A 22009-nucleotide genomic window follows, 5' to 3' on the forward strand; every position below is an offset into this window, starting at 1 on the left:
ACTCACAGCTCTACAGCAGACTCTGACATTGTGGCTACACTCAATAAAAGTATAACTACCAATATGCCTCTTACCTGCTTGACTTCTCCATCTGAACTCTTAAGTAAGTTACTGAGTATTTTACATGCTAGAAATTTTCATAGTGTATCAATCTTTTTGAGAAATGGGTGGGAGGAAGAGTTTTCTTAAAAAAGGTCAGAAGGTAATAGGAACCCTTTATCTTAATTATATAGTTATTACTAGAACTAATCTGAAGTCTCTGAGAAGGCATACTGCAAAAATCTAAATTTTATGAATTATTACAAGGTTATTTACCAAAGCAGCTTTTCTATACCACTTGAGAAAAATATGGCTTTATATCTAAAAATATACCTGCTGATGTGAAGTGGGAATGATTATTCCTAAAAGTAGTAACATATTGGTTTCTGACTGCAAGAAAACAGTTTGAAATATATCTGTAGAGCAGAAAGTCTTTACCAAAAAAGTAGCTCTCTCAAACAGAAGTACTTCATCAGCCTCAATAATTTCAGCAAAATTCCGCAGGTTCATTTCCAGTTGCTGAACATTGGGAATCAGCTGATAAACAATGCTGGACCAAGCCTAACAGGACAGAAGCACAATCGGCTATTACTAACAGGTAGCCAGTTCGACACCTTTGAAATGAGTAAGTACCCTACAAGACACAGACAGCAAAATACATTGATAGTTGAGTAAAAAAAAAAATATAGACGTTAAATGTAACAAAAATGAAACAACGAAATTAACCTAAATACTTGATTTGTATCTTCGAGTTGAATTTCTAGAGTTCAAACACCTGAGAAATGCTGAAGAAATTTCTTTCCATGAGTAAACAGGTAATTTAATATCATCATGTAGCCATAGGAAAAAAAGTTGCAAAGTATGATCTAACACCCTTCTAATCCAGACATCTAACAAATATTTAAGTCCAACATTGTACACAGCTTTAAAAAGAAGAAATAATGGTATATTTAACATACATCCAGGAGTAAATTTTCTGAAAATATTGGAGTCACAATGATGAGTAGCCCCTCCCTTCAAAGATATAATATGCCATTATAAAAGGAACAACCGGGGTTATGATTTTCAAATGTTTGGTGACATCTGTAGTAATTCTTGGTTCAATTGAATTTTAAAAGCTCATGTGATTACCTGAAACTTTAACTTCATCCAGGAGTATGACTAATGAATGCATGCAGATGGAATCAGTTTTACCCTCCTAGTATTCTCTTAAGGTGCTTGTATTCATATTTCCATTATAAAATCTCCTTTTCTCTCACTCCCCATGTGTCTGGTTGGGTGTACTTTGTTCTTCTGTCTCTTACAAGATGTCAGGAACTTTACTTAGCCATTTGTATATGTGACAGCATCCAGTAGATAGACAATGAATGCTTCTTGAATAAAACTTAATATAAAAATTTAAGTCAGTTCTATGTGACATTAATGTAAGAGATAGTAGTAGTGCCATGTCTCTGTTCCAATTGTTTTTATTACTTAGGCGTAGTGTTCCAAGTTCCCATGTTGGTGTTAATGTCACTGCTGAATTTACCTTGGAGAAGGCACCAAAGCTAACCACAGCAGAGACATTGTCACTCACAGCAGTGTTGTGATTAGCCAATTGTCTTTGGTCGTGTTATGTATTGCCATCCTTCACATCGCAGCTGGTTCTTATCAGTGCATCATGTCCATCCTTATTCACGGTTACCTGTTCTATGGGAATAAGGCTTTGAGAGAAATTCGGCCCATATTAATCTAGAACAGTACTTCCTAGACAGGTATCTCAAAATGTTGTTATTATAGTGAGCCTGGGGCAACACAATACTGGGGGAAAAATGAATCAGTTGAAAAAATCAATTGCTATTTTGAAAAGCCCAATGGTTTTCCTCCTTGCAAGCCAGGTTTTTGTGCTTCTGGTTGTAGATACTGTCAGATGAGTTGATACTGAAGCTACCAGTGAGAAAGAAGGATCGTTTGCTACCCAGAGTCACACTTGTCAATGAATATCAGAAGCAGTCTGAAGAAAAGGTCTGACCACATGAGGACACAAAAGTAATCTTTAAACCACCAGTAAGCAAGAAAAACGGAAGAAGCAGGAGCCTATGTGGTAACTTCAACGTCATCCACAGAACTACTAAGATAATAACCTCTAGACTGCAACCAGTATGATAATCATTCCAGCAATGCTAACAACAAGAGTTGAATGCTCCAATTTGGCATGAAAGCTGAAGTTACAATATAGAGTATACGTATTATATCTCATTCTAAGATTCACTTCTCTCATTTCTCCACTAATTCTTTTTTCTATGGTCATCTAAATTTAGGCGGTTTAGTTTATACCATTAGCCCCTGCACATTAGACACAACTACAATAATCACTGAGACCACCTGGGTCAAAATGGATGGTGGATGTTAAGCAACATTTTCTCTATGAAAAAGAAGAGTAGCAGATTATTCATATCCAAACTGGCAAATCCAGTGTGACTTGGTGAAAATGTCGACCCAATCTAAAATTAAAACCAAAATCTTTTGATGTTGAGTTTGATTTTCTTCAATCGATTTGTTAGAGATTATTTTCTTTTTAGTACAACAAATCTAGATGGCTATGAAATAGTATAAAATATTTTAGTTTTGTCAATATCTTTCTAACTTTTATTCATGTTCTTAGGGTAGAGAACTGAGGAAACATACACACCTTATACAGAGTTTCATCCCAGATAGATGTTCGGAAACAAGAACATTCTAATGGACGTGATAAACGCCTTAAGTCTTCTTCTCGTTCTTTAAAAATCTGAATTTTAAAAAAAAACACAACAAACTGATAAGCATATAATAGCTCTCCTCCTTCATTGCAAAATCTGAGATGTAATTATTTTATCATATTTTGATCAGGACCTCTTACTCTATCGTCATAAGACTCTTGGGTGTTATTATTTCTCAAACAAGGCTATAAATGTGTTAATGACTATTCAAGTTGTTCGGGCTTATCCCGCTTTTGCTAAATATTCATAGATTTCACTATGATAGAAAATGAACTTTATAATATAGATCTTAAAATATATGTATATTCTAATCTATCAAATCTTAGAAAATTTAATATGGTAATGACTATATTAAAATTTTACAAATCAAAATATATTTAGTTCTCCAGTATAAATAGAAATACTATTTGATAACATATTACATGTATATATGCAATTATATATATTTATATGTTTAGTGTAATTAATTTGTAGCACATATATAACTCATACAAACAAGTAAGCTCTATCCAGCTAGAATTTGTTTCTATGTATACATACTCACATATCCAGAAAATATCTCTATAAAACATGTATACTCACTCAGTTGGGTATGGTAGCACACGCCTGTAATATCAGCACTCATGGATGCAGAGACAGGCAGATCTCTGTGAGTTTGAGGACAGCCTGGTATACAAATCGAGCCCAGGACAGCCAAGCTTACACAGAGAAACCCTGTCTCTAAAAACTAGTTCTTGCCCCACGCCCCCAAAAAAACATGTATACACAGATGTTTCCCTGTGAGCAGATTGCTAGCATGTGTGTGCACACAGTGATGGCTAATTCTTCTTAATTTTTTAAATTTCATCTTAAATTAAAATGTACTTACATTACTTTTACTCTTCCCTTTCCTCACTCCAGCCACTCCCAAGTCCCCTCCCTCCAATTTCTTCCCCTCCAATTTCTTCCTTGTCCCTGTTCCTTCTTAAAATAAGTCTTTTCCTTTGGTTAGTATTGTCATACACACACACACACACACACACACACACACACACACACGTATGCACAAATAAGTAAAGACAACCTGATGACTTCATTTTTGCTGTGTATTTGTATTTGGTTTAAGGGCTGATGACTTTGTACTTGGTAGCCAACTGCTGTCTAATAGGACTTAAGGCACAAAAAGAGGGAAATCATGCCTGATACTAGAAACCTACTCCTCCTCCAGGAACTAGTAAAGTCATGGATGCCACTATGCTAGACCAGCATAATTCCCTACTATATTCTGAAACTTATTCTTATGCCTACAGATAAGTGTAACTACCACCCCTCATCAAAAAAAGCCCTTCTTTAAAACAAATATAGACTATCACAGAAAACCACAACCAGATAAAATGCAGAGATCAACAAATCCTGGGGAATGCAGCACCAATGGATAGGTGCACACCACAGCTCCTGCATCTATGGCTCAGAGAACACTGTAGAAGAGGGAGCAGAAAGAATATAAGTGCCAGAATACCAGGAAGTCTGCTGTGAAACACTCTTCCCTAGACATGTCTAAACTGCCTTTCTATTTCAAGTACAACATCAAAGTTTTATGGTTCTCTAGTATGTTGGCCTACTCTCCAAATTTCATACTTGCCAGCCTCCACAATCAGTAGAACTACTTGCTTACACTAAATCTACCCTCCGGCCCCCATCTCCCATTCTGTTGGTTCTGTTGCTCCAAAGAACCTTTAATAAAATATTTTAGTACAGAGAGTGGGTTCTAGAATAAAATCTTTATTATTCAAAAATATTTCATATAATATATTTTAATCAAATTCTTCCCCCAATTCCTCTCAGGGAATCTACTCAGAAGAAAAGGCAAAAAGATTTTAAGAGTTAGAGTAGAATCTTAGAGATGAGTTTTCTGAATTGGTTTTGGTATGACTGGGATTACTTCTCTAATCTGATTAGAATTAAAGATGCAATTGCAAGAAGTAATGAGAACACACAAGAAATTTTGGAGGTGATGTAAAACTCAGATACTGAATCATACTAATAAATAATTGTAACAGGCAATGTTCTGGCAAGCACATATGTGACTATTTTTGTCAAAATGAGTATAAATGAGTTTGTTAGCCAATCCCAATTTTGCTGTATTAAATGGGCAATGATAAAAATGAGCTCATATTTGAATATCCAGTTCAATCACAATATAGATGATCTGAAATGTCTATATTTTTCTTGAAAAATATACTTCCTACAGCCACAGGTCTGAGGTTGCTACAAAGTAAATTTGGAATCTCATTCTATGAAGAGATAAATTACAGCTCAAATTAAATGCCCAGCTCCATGAGGTACCTGCTTGGAGAGCATGGCACTGGCTATGAGGGAACATGATTCTGGAGGGCAGAACAGGTCTCATATAGTAAAACCTTGAGGAACTTGGGGATGCCTAAATACTCAACTCTTTGCCTATAGAAGAAGCTATTACATTCTTATCTAAGAATATTCCAATTTTTCCTGGGGGAAAAAAAGATTGAAATGATCTCCTCCGAGGTTGCTGTAAGAGTTCTGATTCCATAACCCTTTGCTTCTATATCTATACAGATTCAAGTATTAGAAGAGTTCTAAAGGTGAGATACAAAGCATGAATCATGAGTAATTATTCTACTCTCTAACTATGATTTTTGTAAAAATATAGACAAAAATAGAAGGATAACTATGAGAGTAGATATTAAAGGTGAAGAATATAGTAGAAGGAACATAACATTCACTCAGGCCAAGTTTATTGATACGGATCCAATAAGCAGAAGATTTGTAGGGTTAAGAAAGCATTTTGCCCCCCACTATCTGGATTCAATCCGGACATTGCATTGTGCCGTTTATTCTAAGCATCACCTGTCTCACATTTGTGTAAACATGCCACCATTTGTTCTCCAATTTGTCAATCAAAACAACCAGCCACAATGTTGAGCCACAATGTTGAGAGGATAGGGTAGGCATCCTGGCTCAGAGCAGGAGGAGAAGAAGAAAGCAGGAGGAGAGAGAAGAGGAGCAGAAGCAGGGAAAGCAGAAGCTGGAGGAGAGGTCTTGGAACAAGGTGGAGAAATAAACTGGACCTAAGATATCACTAAAAGTAAGTATAATGGGGTGAATCTGAATGGTAGGAACTACACAGGCTTGGAGGTTTAGGATGGAGTAATTATTGCCCAGCACTGTATTCTAGGTTAACTAAAAAAAGAAAACAAAACAAGAATGCATTTTGCTTGTGCAGTTCCTGAGTGAGACATGAATCCAAACATAACCTATACTAGTTGAAGTTAAAATGTCAAGTTAAAATATGCATTAATCTGATACCTAGTAAAGAATCTAAAAGCTGAAGGAGATTATAATGATCAAGGTTTGTCATCTACAATCTATTCATCAACACTGGGAGGTTCCAGAACACAATAATAATGAGAAACAAATTAGTAAGAGGAACTCTAACTTCCTTCCCCAGGTCTCTGATCACTTTTCTCTGTAGGCGAAAACTTACAGTGGTATTGCTACCACTTAATTGGAAGGAGAGGGTGTTAGAGTAGCAAGAGCAAAGCGGAGACATTTTTTATTATGAAATACAAGAAGGATACACTTATTTGATTGGACAAAAGAACGTAAGCACCAACTCACAGAAACCTATAGTTTTGACCAGCTGATCTTAGTGCTCCTATAAATGAACTAGATGGGAATATCTACTGCATTCTTACTTGGTCTACATAAATTAAATAATTTAGATAAAATGATCAAAAATCTAGCAAGAATCATAAAATGTCATGGCTCCTCAACTAGTATCCAGATTTGCACCACTTTGCAAATCCAGAACCCCTTGACTGAAAGAGGAAGCTGGGTCAACTTAGGAAAGGATGCTGCATGGTGGAGAGGATGTGGAGAAAGGAGAATGCTCCTCCATTGCTGGTGGGAGTGGAAACTTGTATAACCACTTTGGAAATCAATATGGAGCTTTTTCAGACAATTGGGAATAGTGCTACCCCAAGACCCAGCTATAACACTCCTGGACATATACTTGAAAGATGTTCCACCATACAACAAGGGCATTTGCTTAACTATGTTCATAGCATCTTTATTTGTAATAGCCAGAAGCTAGAAACAACCTAGATGTCCCTCAATGAAGAATGGATACAGAAATTGTGGCACATTTACACAATGGAATCATGAAATTTGCAGGCAAAAGATGGAACTAGAAAAGATCATCCTGAGTGAGGCAACCCAGACCCAGAAAGACACACATGGAATGTATTCACTTATAAGAGAATATTAGCCACACAGTAAAGGATAAGCATACTACAATCCACAGACTTAAAGAAGCTAAATAACAAGGAAGACCCTAGGAAGGATGCTTAATTCTCAGTCAGAAAGGCAAACAGAATAGACACCAGAAATGGTTGAAGAGCGGGAACAGGACAGGAGTCTACCATAAATGTCTTTTGAAAGACTCCACTGATAGGGAATCAAAGCAGATGAGAGAATCACAGTCAAACTTTGGATAGAGCACAGGGAGTCATAGGAAAGAGTAGGAGAATAGAAGGACCTGGAGGGGACAGTAACTCCACAAGACCAACAAGTCTGGGTCCAGGGGGTCTGCAGAAGCTGATACAACAGTCAAGGACCATGCATGGAGAGGACCTACAACCCCTGCTCAGATATAGCTGATAGGCAGCTCAGTCTCCAAGTGAGTTCCCTAGTAAGGGAAGCAGGGGCTGTCTGTGATATGGACTCTGTTGCCACTTTTCAATCACTTCCCCCTCGTGGGAAGTGCCAGGTCACAGAGGAAGAAGATGCAGGCAGCCTAATGAGAATTGATAGGCTGGGGTCAGACCGTAGGGGAGGAGGAATAGGAAAGGGGGATAGGGGAAAGACGGAGGGATGGTGGAATCAGGAGGAAACTAGGGGGGCTACAATCAGGATGTAAAGTGAATAAATTATAAAAATATGTTTACATTATTTTTAAAAAGAAAAAAAGAGAAAGGATGCTGATACAATTCCATTCGGGTTCTATAGAAGACCTGGCTCTTGGAAAGTGGGATATCATATACACAAAAAGTTTCTGACTGCAGTTGCAAGTACTAGAACTGATGTGGTTAACATACTAAGTCTTCCATTGGTATAAGATTCAACTTTTCCTGTTGAGTATAAGAAGGCTACTAATTATTTGTGTTAGCTTTGTATCCTGCTACTTTGCTGAATGTTTTTATGGCTGTAGAAGTTTTCTGATGGAGTTTTTAGGGTCTTTATGTATATATTCTTGTTTTCACTCCTTTAGTCCATCTTCCCTGCTCTCCAGATTCTTCAGACTTCTTCCAGAGTTGGCTTCTAGAATCAGTTGAGTTAATTCCTTAAATGAAATACCCTCCCATGTCTTTTTGTCTTTATTTTTCTATACACAAACACATATGATTGGGTCTCTTTCTCTGGAAAACTTAACCATGCATAAACATACATAGAAATATTTATCTTAACTGAAATTGTTATTTTGAGAAACACATTTTTAAAACTTTTTATTGTAGTAGTTAATAAATTAATGAGTTTCTCAATTAGGTTAAAAATCTCTTAAGACTATAATATATGAAGATATTTATATGAGTATTTAATAAGTATTTAAAACAGTAAAAGAAATTAAAAGTGATTGAAACATTCAAAAGGAGCTCATTTGTTGGAACGCTCTAAGTTTTTATTACAATTTTAACTAAAAATATGTTTTCTAAAATGTGACTGGGTACAGTAGAACACGCCTATAATCCCAGCAGAGGCAGGCAGATTTCTGTGAGCTCAGGGCCAGCCTGGTCTACAAAGCAGAAAGGCTGAGAAATCCTCTCTCAGGAAAAAGAAATGTAGTGCTGGGGATTTAATTCAAAGTATCAAATGGGCCAGGCAGCACTCTAACACTAAATTATATCCCTGGCTCTTGAAGTTATTTTTTAAAATCCCAGAATAAGGAGTTGGAGAGAGGGTTCAGTAGTGGAGAGCATTTTCTGTTCCTACAGAGGACTCAAAGTCAGTATGTGGTTCCCAGCACATATGTAATTCCAGCTCCAGGGGATCTGACAGTTTTTCTTACTGAAGCTAGTACCAAAAAAATACTTTAGTATGAAACCTTCCTTAAGACTCCAAGGGACTGGGTGGTGGTAGCTAATACTTTAATCCCAGCACTTGGGAGGCAGACACAGGTGGATCTCTATGAGTTTAAGGCTGCTCTACAGAGTTCTGGAACATCCAGGGCTACACAAAGAAACTTTGTCTCAAAAACAAAAATAAACAAACAAAAAAAGACTCCAAGACTATGAGAAACTAAATCTAATACTGCTTTCCTTAGTTCTTTCTTTTTTGTTTTGGATTTTTTTGGAGTCAGGGATTTTCTGTGTTGCCTTGGCTGTTCTGGACTCACTTTGTAAACCAGGCTGGCTTCACACTCCATCTGCCTCTGCCTCCCTGAGTGCTGGGATTAAAGGCACGTGCCACCACATCTGGCTTTCTTAGTTCTTCTCTATGATATAGAGAAGAATTTTCATTTTTACCTTATACCTTAATATCTAGTGCTCTTATTTTACATTAAACAAACTGAAGGTAGACTATGTCTACGTCTTACCAAACCCAGAATCTCATAGCTACGTAAGAGTTTGCCTATTTCATTTTAAAAGATTGATTGGTTGATTGATTCTGCCTGCGTGTGGGCCTGCATGCCAGAAGAGGGCACCAGATCTCATCACAGATGGTTACAAGCTACCATATGGTTTCTGGAAATTGAACTCATGACCTTTGGAAGGGTAGCTAGTGTTCTTAACCTTTGAGCCATCTCTCCAGGCTCCTTGCCTATTTTACTACATGTCTTCTGTACTGAGCCCCTGAGTTCTCTCTGGGATATTTTGGGCTATAGGTAGTTAATTTTATGTGTTTTTGTTGAAGAAATGAAGGTTGATATTTCCTACTCTATCATCCTTAGTCATTTTTTAGTTATGCTCATGCATACTAATTCATTTATGACAGTGCAATTGTGAGGGATCATGAGTAGTGCTTGACACAGTGCAGTAGGCACTTGAACTGGTACATATTAGTTTCCTAAATTAATCTAGTGATAGCAGTAGCTTCTCCTCATCTTATTTCCAGTGGATCTATTAACTGTGACAACACAACAGGAGCAGCTAACTACTTTTTAAAATGCCAAAGGTTGTTTAGTGAAAGCACATGCTCAGATTCTTACCTAGTTCTGAAATATAAAATACTATGAACTGACCTACACTTTTTATAAAGGAAGTGTACAAAGCACACAAACCATTTGGTACAGTACCTTTTCAGTTTCTTACCAAGTCTCGCTGATCCTCCTGTACCAAATCCATTTTGTGTACCAAGCAAAAGATTTTGGCTTCTGGAGAATTCTGCAGAATAGCCTCGAGGCATGACTGATAATAGTGCATGTCCTTTTCTAGTTCACGGCTCTCCACATCAAAGACATAAATCAGAACCTCCACATTTCGAAAGATGTTGTCACGCTGGCTAGTGAAATAATTTTCCATGAAGGTCTCTTGTCTGATAGGGAAAAAAAGTCTAGATAGTAAAGACATGCTCTGTTCAATCACTCCTGCTTGAAAGTTTGTTGCTTAATCAAATAAAGTAAAAGCTTAAACTTTAGTTCAGACAGCAACTAGCAGCCAAAATGTCTTGAGTCTACCTCACTCTACTTCAGGGACATAACTTGCAATCCTATAGAAGCCTCTGACTTTCTTCTTATGCTTTGTTGTTGCTGCTGCTGTTCTTCTTGAGACAGGGTCTCACTATGTAGCCCTGGCTGGCCTGGAATTCACTATTTAGACCAGATTGGCCTCAAACTCATATAGATCTACCCACCTCTGCATACTTACCATGCCTGGCCTCTCTCCTTTAGTTTTAAACATACTTACCTTCTGTTCATTTTTTGAGTGGTTAGTGTTTTAACTCATGAATCTTTTACATATATTGATCACTCTTTTACATGTTACTTATCTACTTTTTCACCTAATTAACTCCACCTTGTTTCTTAGACTTTAAACCAACTCATATGTCCTTACAGAAACCATCCCTACCTTGGGCCAGCTCACTTACTATAAGCCCTTTACTGACACATCCCTCTCATTTACAACACTTATCATAGGTGCAATGCTATACTTTTTTGTATGAGTTTTTGATTAATAGTGTTCAATTTTGGAGGGAGGGGGACAAATGAGAGTGAGACTGGGAGAAGAGGAGGGAGGAGGCTAGGATAAAGCAGTAAAGAGATTAAATAAATAAATGAAAAAAAAAGTGTTCAATTCTCTACATAACCTGACAAGGATCATCTATGATATTATCTCCCACTGTGTCACAGATGAGTGTGGTAGTTTAATTCCTGACTTGGGAGGCAGATTCAGGCAGATCTTTGTGAGTTTGAGGCCAGTCTGGTCTACAAAGCAAGTCCAGGACTGCCAGGGCTACACAGAGAAACACTGTCTCAGAAGAAAACAAAACAAAACAAAACAAAACAAAACAAAACAAAACAAAACAAAACAAAAACACCACCAACAAAAACCAAACAAAAAAGGGCTGGCAAATGCTTAATGAACATTTGCTAAATAACTTTCATTTAATAGTCTAAATATATGAAAATGACTCCAGTGATGACTTTTCAGCAGAATGTTACTCTTTGCTCCTAGCTGGGGTACCACTTCCCAAAAAGATCTCAGAAGCTGGACAGCAACAAAACAGCAGAATCATTTAGTGGTGTATATTGTCTGGTGTCTACAAATTTCCAATCCTGAACCTTGCTAATTATAGCTGTGTGACCTTGAAAGAATCATAATTTCCCCTGAATTACAGATACTTGATCTACAATACTGAATTTCTTATTTTGGTACCTTAAGCAAGGAACTTGGGTAAGTCTATTGACAGATTAGAGAATTGAAAGCAATTACAATAAGGGGAGATTTATATCCCAGTGTGTTAGTCCAGCTGCTAGCAAGAAAAAGTTATTTCCTTAATATTATATAGTTATTACATTATTCTTTCAAAACTACTCCCTGAAAGTCTTTTGTATATTAGGAGCTAGGAAATACCCAGCAGCCAATAATAATCATTTTGTATAAGTCACTACAGTATATATTTTAGGTTATCATCATAATAAACCTATGAGTTGGTGATTTTGCTCTATTGTACAAGTGAAGCTTCAGCACAGACAGTTTGAATAATATACTCCAGACAAAGAACCTATGCTCTTAATCACTATGTGCTACACACTGCTGCTTCAGCACAGTGGCACAGTAAGTGTACATTTGTGCTGTGATTTTTGAGGATTGCCTTGGTTATGAAAGGAAATTCTCTCACCTTCAAAAAATAGGTAACTTGGTCAGATAACATATGCTCAGAATCCAATCTACAATGATAAGACTACCTAGAAGTAATTACTAAATGATTAAGAACAGTCTGGTATAATAAATAATAACTAAGAACTCTGTACTAGTAATCTGAAAGAGAGATCTAATTTATGCTACTGCAAAAGAGGCATCATCTATTCCACAGTATACATACTTAGATGAAGTCTATGTTGGAGCTATTTAAAATGTCTTCTGTAGAGGAAAATTTCACAGCTGTACAAAACACAGATCTTTATTAATCAAACGACAATTCTGAAACCGTTTTTAGCCAGTACATCTATGCAAATGATAGTTTCTCTAGGTGTATTTGCTATGCTGGTTATACTAGCTGACATCATTACTGACATCAGCTTCACAAACAAGTAGGCACATAGTACTTACCCACCACAGTCCCACAGGTTCAAAACCAAGTTTCCCAGAAATCGAACATGAGAATGTTCTACATCAACTGGAAGATAAATGTTACAAATCTAGTACTTGTAGTAAAATAACATGAAATTTAAAATAAACAAACCACTAACCCATGGTGTTTAGAAGGACCAAAGTGAAGTGAAATGCTCAAAGCCATAACAAGAAGGTGATTTTCAGTTTAGTTATGTGGTTTAGTGGCAAGGTAGGCACTTATACTACCATAAACTAAGGAATTGCTCTTGTGTAAGTAATTTTTAAATTTCAGTAGTTTAGTACACAAAGCAGAAACAATCTCCAAATATAATTATTAATATTAAGATTTAACACACAAGACAATGACATACACCATTTAACTGAGATTCCCAAACCCACAAAAATTAAAGACAGAAAGCAAACACAGAACAAACATAAAACATAAGGAAACTGCTATAATGACTTCCTCTTCAGTTAATAAGTCTACTAGATTTTCTTCTTTCTGACTCTCCTGACCACATTCAATTCACTTTGAGTCCTTTGTAGTATCTCTTAATTCTATTCTTTATTTTATAATCCATCACCCAACATCAAGGAGAGCCCTTATCACCTCATGCCTGCACTACGAGAAAGCTTTACTTACTTTACATCACCCATTAGGCTACTGCAAGGTTCACCTTCTTAACACTACTTTAAACATACCACTCTCCACTCAAAACCCTCTCAATGGTACCTCCATGTTTAATGGGGGTCTCTCAAGGTCCTTCACACTTAAGCTTTCAATCTACTTTTATAATCCCCACTAATTCACATTAAGAAATCCTTTCACTTCAGCCCAATATGTTTTTATTCATAGTCCTCCAAACTCTATTACCTCCCCATCTCCCAACATATTTTATATTCAGGGGTCGCAAACTTGCTAAATCAGGCCATGTGATCAAACCTATACCATTAAAGCTGGTTAAATATGAGGATAAATATCTACCATGAGCTCATAGAAGTGACAGTTACTCAACTATTGTTCATTTTCCATGCAAAATTGTTGGCTCAGGTTTACTAGATCTTTAACATTTTAAATAGTAGCTTAAATTCTACATTTTGTAATAAAAACTTTGACAGGAGATTACCACTTTCAATTTTTCTAAAACAATGTACAGACAAAAGAGAACACATCTACAGGCCTTATCAAGCGCACAGGCTGTCTGTTTGCGACCTCTGTTTTATTGTTCCGTCCCACTAGCCATGGCTTTTTTCATACTTTGCTGCAAAGCCTCCTTCTTCCTTTAAAAGTTAATCCTAAAACTGATCCTAATTCCCACCTCCTCCAAAAGTTCTCCTTGCCTGACAAAAATCCCACTTCCATTATCACTCTCTCTGAACTCAAACATTTATTAAGCAACTACTCTCTGCCAGGCACGAAAAACCCCAAGAAAGAATAATGAAAGATTTTATCATGAATATTTCTCAAAGTGTAGCAAATTTATTCCATATAATTTATGTGATAGTTAACTCAATCACACTAATATTTCCACTATCTCCAAGCTGTTACCTAAACTAATTGTTATCTACTTTTGTACAACTTTATCTTCTCATAATGTATAGAGATAAACCATCATGATAAAGTAAATCATAAAGACTTTCAAGTCAAACAGACTTTAGTTTATATAACAGTTCTACCTGTGTATGACTTTGGACAAGTCATGAAAGCTTATGAAATTAGCATTCAATTCTGTGAAAAAAAAAAAGGAAAGAACATAGTATTAGCCTCACAGGATTGCTGTGAGGATTCAAAGAGCTATATACATAAAGTGCCTGGCACATAGTAGATGCTCAAACTACTTCCTTTTACCCCTCTACTTCCCCCTCCTTGGAAAAGGAATCATATCTTACATGTCTTTGTATTTCCAACAGAGTCTACGAGAGAGTAGGTGCTCAAACTGCTATTAATTTGAAGACTATGTATACGGTCTAGTACTAAAAAAAAATGAAAAGAAGTGCTACTGAGAAAGGGAAAGACAATAACAAAAGAAATGACAGGATTCAGTGATTTTTTAGATATAAGGCATATGGGATAGAAATCTGGTTTCTACTCCCATATCCCAGAAACAGTTCTCATTAAGTGACCAATGGCCCCATTGTCAAATCCAATGGACTTTTTAGTCCTTGTCTTTCTGCAGCATGACACTGTTGAGTACTCTCTTCTTAAAAGAATTCTCTTCTCTTGGTCTCTGGTGTCACATCTACAAAATCCTGGAAGATCCTCCCTCATGGGCGCCTATTCTTCTTTCTGTTCCTTAAATGTTAGGGCTCTTCGGGATTCCAACTGGCCGCCTTCTCAACAAAATATTCTTCCCCAAGGCAACTTAACTGTCATAATGCTACATTTAGAATTCAGTTACTAACTAGGCAACACTAGTGTGGATTTTTCTATTTTTCTGACTCATATTGTATACTATACTGTCTAAGCTCAATGCAGCCAATATAACTTATCTCTTCTTTCATCCAAACCAATCTGCCCCTTTCAGTTTTCTCCATCTTGATGAATTTAACCAGCTGACTAATCTAAAACTTCTCATACTTTCAGTCTTCTTTTTCCCCTCACAATTCTCTCCAGGTTTCCCAGAAATCCTGCTGACTCCGCCACTTAATCATAAACCCCAACCCAGTAACCTTGCACCATAACTACCACCATCTTAGTCCCCTGCCAGCTCTTAAAGTTTTCAAAAAAAATAGAGATTTACTTCTCACAATTCCAAAATCGTGAAAATTCCGAGATCCAGCCACCAGCAGAGTGGGAGTCTAGTGAAAACCAGTTGTCTGGCTTATAGGTTATAGCTGTTTCTACCTTGCATCACTCCAATCTGTCATCCACATTACAGGTATATTGATGTCTCCAAACTGCTGAATTTTATACCATTCTCTAAAATGAACATGTCTGTGCATACATAATTGTATGCATTGAGAAGAAAGCCAGAATGGTAACCTTAGAAGTACAAATAGTGGTTGTCTCTAGAAAGTTGGCTTGACAACTAGGAACAAAATGGACTTTTTATACTTAGATAATGTTCGGCGCTTTTACAAGTGTTATTATGAATTAAAACTAATTCTTCCATGCTACTTTTTTGTTTAACATTCTCCCATGAGTTGAATACCTTTCTTAACTTATAGGACACTTTATATATAAACCTCATTTCCTGTTTCCCTGTTAAATTTTAGAACCATCTATGTCCCTCTTGTTCTCCTATAACTTTCCTACTCTGTTATCATGAAAGCAACTAAAAAGAATGAAAAACAGAGCTTTAGGGATTCATATACACTTATGGAGCAGAAAGGAAAAAACATTATAATTAAGATTAACTTTTCTTTTTAAAGCAGGGAGGGGTTGTTGAAGTCAAAGGAAGAATATTGATGTGATAAAGCATTAAATAAAAAGCCAAGAGAACAGAATTTTGAGAAGATGGAAAATCCTTGAGCCATCAACAGTGTTTAAGACTAAAATATTTCATAATCATTTTAGTGACAAATTTACACTTTAACATTTAATTATAAATTAGTAATATCATTTTTTACTTCAAATTTCAAAATGCAGAAGTCTATAAATTTAACAAAATAAAACTCGAATTTTTTCAGGAATGACAAACCATGAAAACACTAACACATTAAAGTCAAACAACATTTTAAAAGTAGTATTCTTTTTACTACCTTTAAATAAAATCAGTAACTACATCAAAAGGGATAACAAATGAAAAGCAATGTACTACATGTATTCTGAACAAACACAGACCTTTCTTCATTAGTGACAAACTTGTTAATGATGATATGCTAAAACATTAAGACCAGTATTTTTCATTATATTCTTTATTATCTTTAAGGAAATTCAGGAAATACTAACCAAGTATTACCAGTCAACTTGATACATGAGATATCCTTAGGGGTAGGAGCCCCATCCTACTGACATTATCTGGGAAAAGATACTTCCAGATATATGCTTTCTGAATGAAGGGCCTATTTTAATTAATAGGATTATAAAATTTGCACCATTATGATCATAATAATGCTCCCGGATTATGTCAAAACTATTTTCAGCAGTTTCAGTAATTTTGAAATTCTTGCTGTGAGACTATCCATTGGATTCAAGGTAATTAACCACCTCTGCTGATAAGTTAGAAACACAGTGAGAAAAGATGTTTCAAATAAGTGCACAGAATTTAAAATATGAATGAAAAAAAGACAGCATCTTCAACAAATGGTGCTGGTCTAACTGGATTTCTACATGTAGAAAAATGCAAATAGATCCATTCTTATCACAAAACTAAAGTCCAAGTGGATCAAAGACCTCAATATAAAAACAGACACACTAAACCTGTTAGAAGAAAAAGTGGAGAAAAGCCTTGAACTCATCGGCACAGGAGACAACTTCCTGAACAGAACTCCAACAGCACAGGCTCTAAGATTAACAATAAATAAATGGGACCTCATGAAACTGAAAAGCTTCTGTAAAGCAAAGGACACTGTCAACAGAACAAAATGACAGCCTACAGACTGGGAAAGGATCTTCACCAACCGTATATCTGACAGAGGGCTAATATCCAGAATATATAAAGAACTAAAGAAGTTAAACAGCAACAAATTAAGTAATCCAATTAAAAATGGGGTATAGAGCTAAACAGAGAATTCTCAATGGAGGAATATCAAATGGAAGAGAAACACTTAAAGAAATGTTCAATGTTATTAGCCATTAGGGAAATGCAAATCAAAATGACCCTGAGAAATGGACCATGCATGGATAAAACCTAGAACCCCTGCACGAATGTAGCCCATGGCAGCTCAGCATCCAAGTGGGTGCCCTCATAAGGAGAAGAGGGACTGTCTTTGACATGAACTCAATGGCTGGCTCTTTGACTCCCCCACCCCTCGCTGACCGAGGGAGGAGCAGCCTTGCTAGGCCACAGAGGAGGACAATACAGCCAGTCCTGAAGAGATCTGATAAGCTAGGATCAGATGGAAGGAGAGGAGGACCTCCCCTATCAGTGGACTTAGAGGGGAATGGGAGGAGATGAAGGAGGGAGGGTGGGATTGGGAGGGAATGAGGGAGAGGGCTACAGCTGGGATCCAAAGTAAATAAACTGCAACTAATATAAAAAAAATAAAAAATTTAATTAAAAAATATTCAACATCCATAGTCATTTGGGAAAGTCACTGGGGAAATGCAAATCAGAACGATCCTGAGATTTCACCTTACAGCCATCAGAATGGCTAAGATCAAAAACTCAAGTGACAACACATGCTGGAGAGGATGTGGAGCTTTCCTCTTCTTACTTTTCCTTTCCAACCTTGTACAAACACTTTGGAAATCAATATGACGCTTTCTCAGAAAATTAGGAATAGTGCTTCCACAAGATCCAGTCATACCACTCCTAGGCATATATCCAAAATATGCTCAAGTATACAACAAGAACATTTGCTCAACCATGTTCACAGCAGCTTTATTTGTAATAGCCAGAATCTAGAAACAAACTGATGTCCCTCCATGGAGGAATGAATACAGAAAAGGTGGTATATTTACATAATGGAATGCTACTCACCAATTAAAAACAAGGAAATCATGAAATTTGGAGGCAAATGGTGGTAACTAGAAAAGATCATCCTCACTGAGGTAACCCAGCAGAAAGATACATATGATATATATTCACATATAAGTGGATATTAGCCATATAATATAGAATAAGCATATTAAAATCTATACTCCTAAAGAAGCTAAACACCAAGGAGGACCCTAGGAAAGAGGCTTAATCCTCATTCAGTACAGCAAACAGTATAGATAGTAGAAGTAGGAGAAGACAGGGAACAGGACAGGAGCCTTCCACAGAGGACCTCTGAAAGATTCTACCCACCAAGGTATCGAAGGAGATACTGAGACTCATAGCTAAATCTTGGGCAGAGTGCCAGATTTATTATGGAAGAAGGAGATAGAAAGACCTGGAGGGGACAGGAACTCCACAAGGAGAACAACATAGCCAAAATAACTGGGCCCAGGGGGTCCTGCAGAGACTGATACTCTGACCAAGGACCATGCGTGGAAAGGACCTAGACCCTGTATTCAAAGGAAGCCCACTGGCTCCTCAGTTTCCAAATGTGTTCCCTAGTAAAGGGTACAGGGGCTGTCTCTGACTTGAACTCAGTGGCTGGCTCTTAGATTACTTTCCCCTGAGGTGGTACAGCCTTGCCAGGCCACAGAGGAAGATGATGCAGCCAGTCTTAATGAGACCTGATAAGCTAGGGTCAGATAGAAGGGAAGGAGGTTCTCCCCTATCAGGGGACAAGGGGAAGGGCATAGGGGGAGAAGACAGAGGAGGCTGCAGCCACAATATAAAGTGAATAAATTGTAAAAAATAAATATTTAAATAAAATTAAACTTAAAAAAGAGTAAATACTTAGGATGTAAAAACAAAGAATTGAAAGTATGAAGAAAAGGTATTCCAGGAATTGATGGGTAGTATAATATAGAATAATATAGACAGTGTAATATAGACAATAGAGTATAGTATAGATAAATTATTATCTGTCATAATAAACAGAAGAGGACAAATTGTTATTCTAACTCTGACACTTACTAGCTGAATGTGATTAAGTTTTAAGTTATCCTTTCATCATTATTAGAATACAGGCAATATGAAAACTAGAGTAAATGAAGAGAGGGCATAAAAGTTACAGTCATTCAATAAGCATCCCTACTGAAAACATATAGATAGTAGGCCTACATATTCAATTTGAAAAACAAAAATATTAAATATATCAAATCAAGACACAAGACAGAAAAACATTTGGACAAGTACACTTTCTGGAGGCTAGATGTCAACAAACCATATGAAACTATCTTGACCAACATTTTTGACAATAACTTAGATACTTATCAAATATAAAACTGCATATAACTGTGAAGGATACCTAACATATCAAGTGAGATAATAATTAGCCAAAATGAAAATGGGAATTTCTGCCAAGTACAATGACACCACTTGTAATCCCAGCACTCAGGGAGGCAGAGGAAGAAGGATCTCTGTGAGCTCGAGGGCAGCCTGGTCTACAAAGCAAGTCTAGGTCAGCCAGGATTACACAGAGAAATCCTGTCTTGGGGGGGAAAAACACTAAAAACAGAAACTAGGAACTCCTTTGTATTATGCATAAAAAAACTGCAATCCAGCAGCTTAGATTTCAAAATTAGGAAACATGAGCCATTTAATGTAAGAATTAATCATGAAGCTCAAAATATGAGCTGTACAAAAACCAGAGGATGGCTATGCTTTAATATATGTAAAGATGAACTGAGACTTTTATTGTGATTCAGTAAAATAAAGGTTGCTCCAAAACAAAAAGGTAGGGTTTCATTATACTAATAGCAAAGTAATGACCAGAATAAGAGAGGTAGTAGGCCTACCCTGCCTTGATTAGACCACATCTGCATTCAAGTCTTATAGGAAAAATAGACAAATTTGAAGAAGTCCTTAAAATATTTCAAAATTACGTCAAATAAGGAACCAGGGATGTTTAAAAGGTAGGGATAACAAAATTTGGGAGGTAGAGAATGAGTAAGATAAATTGAGATTTTGAGTATTCTCAAATATTTGTAGAGAATAGAAGAGAACCATAATAAAAAAAAAGAAAGAAAAAAGAAGAAAGATAGCTAGATAAACAATTAGACAGACTTGGTACTTTATGTAGGAAATAGTTTTCTAATCATCAAAACTGCTCCCTTTATCGAAGTCTACATTATACTACAAGCCCCTAACAGAAATGAAGTTCCTTCTCCTTTGTATCCCAGAGTCTGGAGCATAATGTGCTTTGAAACCAGATTGGGGCGACTTACAGAACAGTGCTAACTTGTTGCTAAAAGTACTGAAGATGCTAGAAACCCAGATTGGAATCTCAAGGCCAGGCAGAGGAGTGCCTTACTCATCCAGAAGCCAAGAACAAAGGCAGGATTCAGAAATGCTTAGATGCTTCAGAATGAAATGGCAATCTGTATCAGAGCAGGGCACTCCCAGGATCCTTGACTCATTGTTCTGGTAGCCATATTAGCCAAGAAAGTCTATACTAACAGTCTAGCCATAAACGTCAATTAGATATTTCCCAAGTCAGAGTAGATGCTCCAAAGAGAAGATCTAGGTGCATAAAGAGAGCCAGCAAAGTGCAGAGCAGGTATATCTTTTCCAAGTTTATCTTTTAATAAAGACAAGGATTAACTCCTGCATTGAAAACATCTTAGATTTTATTATACACTAGTTAATGTCTATGATTTTCTCCTTTGCATAAAAAGTTATAAACAAGCATTCTTCCCACAAAATAAGCAGGCAAAGGGTCCCTATGCTTGCCTAAGAAACAGCAGGATAAACAAGAAGTTAGCTAGGAACATCCCACTTTGCAAGCACCCTAGAAAGGAAAGCAGCTCCCCAGGATAGTGAGCTATAACAACCAGAATTAGGCCACACATTCTGAGAAATGCAAAAAGGGAAAGCATGCTCCAAAGCAAATTCATCAACCTGTGCATTCTCAAGCTGCTGCAATCAAGTGTGTTATGCAGATTAATAGCCAAGGTCACCTCACTTTACAATAAGATGAAACATCTTACTTGTTGCACCAAGGCGACGTGTGTCTCTGGCAATATAATTTGCAAAGATAATAGACCTCATGCTGGTCTTACCAGATCCACTTTTACCCATCAACAGCACCTAAAGACAAAGTATGGAGAAAAGTTAGCATATCTAGTGTAAAGAGAGCCATTTTCCCTCTGTAGTTGACATATTACAGAAGTGCAAGTACCAATGACCAGTATGGACACCTGTAATTTAACTATCCCCTAGCCAATGGTGATAACATTCCATGAGCCAAATACTTACCTGCTATGAATTACACATCATTTTAGCAATACAACTGTGGTGAGTTTGTTATTAAATGTAATATTTATTTAGAACTATGTTAATAAAATACCACCAGAATGGAAAACTAACTATTCTCCTATTATCAAAGGTTATATATATATAACACCAACAAGCAGATTTCAGTATAACTGAAAAGCTCTTCCTACTTCTCTGTTCAAGGTCAGTTTTTGTCACTTTAGCCCATGATTTTATCCTTTCCATGTACTTCTACAATTTTCTTTCATCAGTTTCTGTCTCTTCTTTTTAAGTTTCTTGTGCCCTAAGAAAACTGGGCAAGTAACCTACACATAACACCATTCTTGATTTAGCTTATTGATTTAGCTTATCTACTGTCTTTACCCCTTGACTTTCCCAGTCTACAACTTTTAGCATCCAGACAATTTAATAGAATGGATTGTAGTTTCTTTGCTTTCAGCCGTTTAGGGAGTCGAGACTCTATGTCTGTGTTCACAGTGTATTTTCTACCATCATTTATTCTTCTTTACTAAGTCCCACTTATCCTTCA

At 36.7% G+C, this 22009-nt stretch overlaps 1 protein-coding gene across 3 annotated transcripts in view; it reads right to left on the reverse strand.

Annotated features, from left to right (window-relative positions):
* Positions 1-22009, reverse strand: part of Rragb (Ras related GTP binding B) — a 38096-nt gene that overhangs the window by 12931 nt on the left and 3156 nt on the right. For 2 of the 3 annotated variants that reach the window (XM_055606924.1, XM_055606922.1), the window contains exons 3-8: positions 21195-21294; positions 14456-14539; positions 12563-12629; positions 10103-10325; positions 2711-2806; positions 478-600 (exon numbers count right to left, since the gene is read on the reverse strand). In XM_055606924.1, coding sequence (XP_055462899.1) covers positions 478-600; positions 2711-2806; positions 10103-10325; positions 12563-12629; positions 14456-14539; positions 21195-21294 — 693 coding nt within the window. The remainder of the gene's footprint in view (positions 1-477; positions 601-2710; positions 2807-10102; positions 10326-12562; positions 12630-14455; positions 14540-21194; positions 21295-22009) is intronic. The other variant, XM_055606923.1, reaches the window with a different exon arrangement.

This window comes from Psammomys obesus, unplaced genomic scaffold (genome assembly GCF_907164565.1).
Source record: "Psammomys obesus unplaced genomic scaffold, mPsaObe1.curated_primary_1811, whole genome shotgun sequence".
Taxonomy (NCBI): domain Eukaryota; kingdom Metazoa; phylum Chordata; class Mammalia; order Rodentia; family Muridae; genus Psammomys; species Psammomys obesus.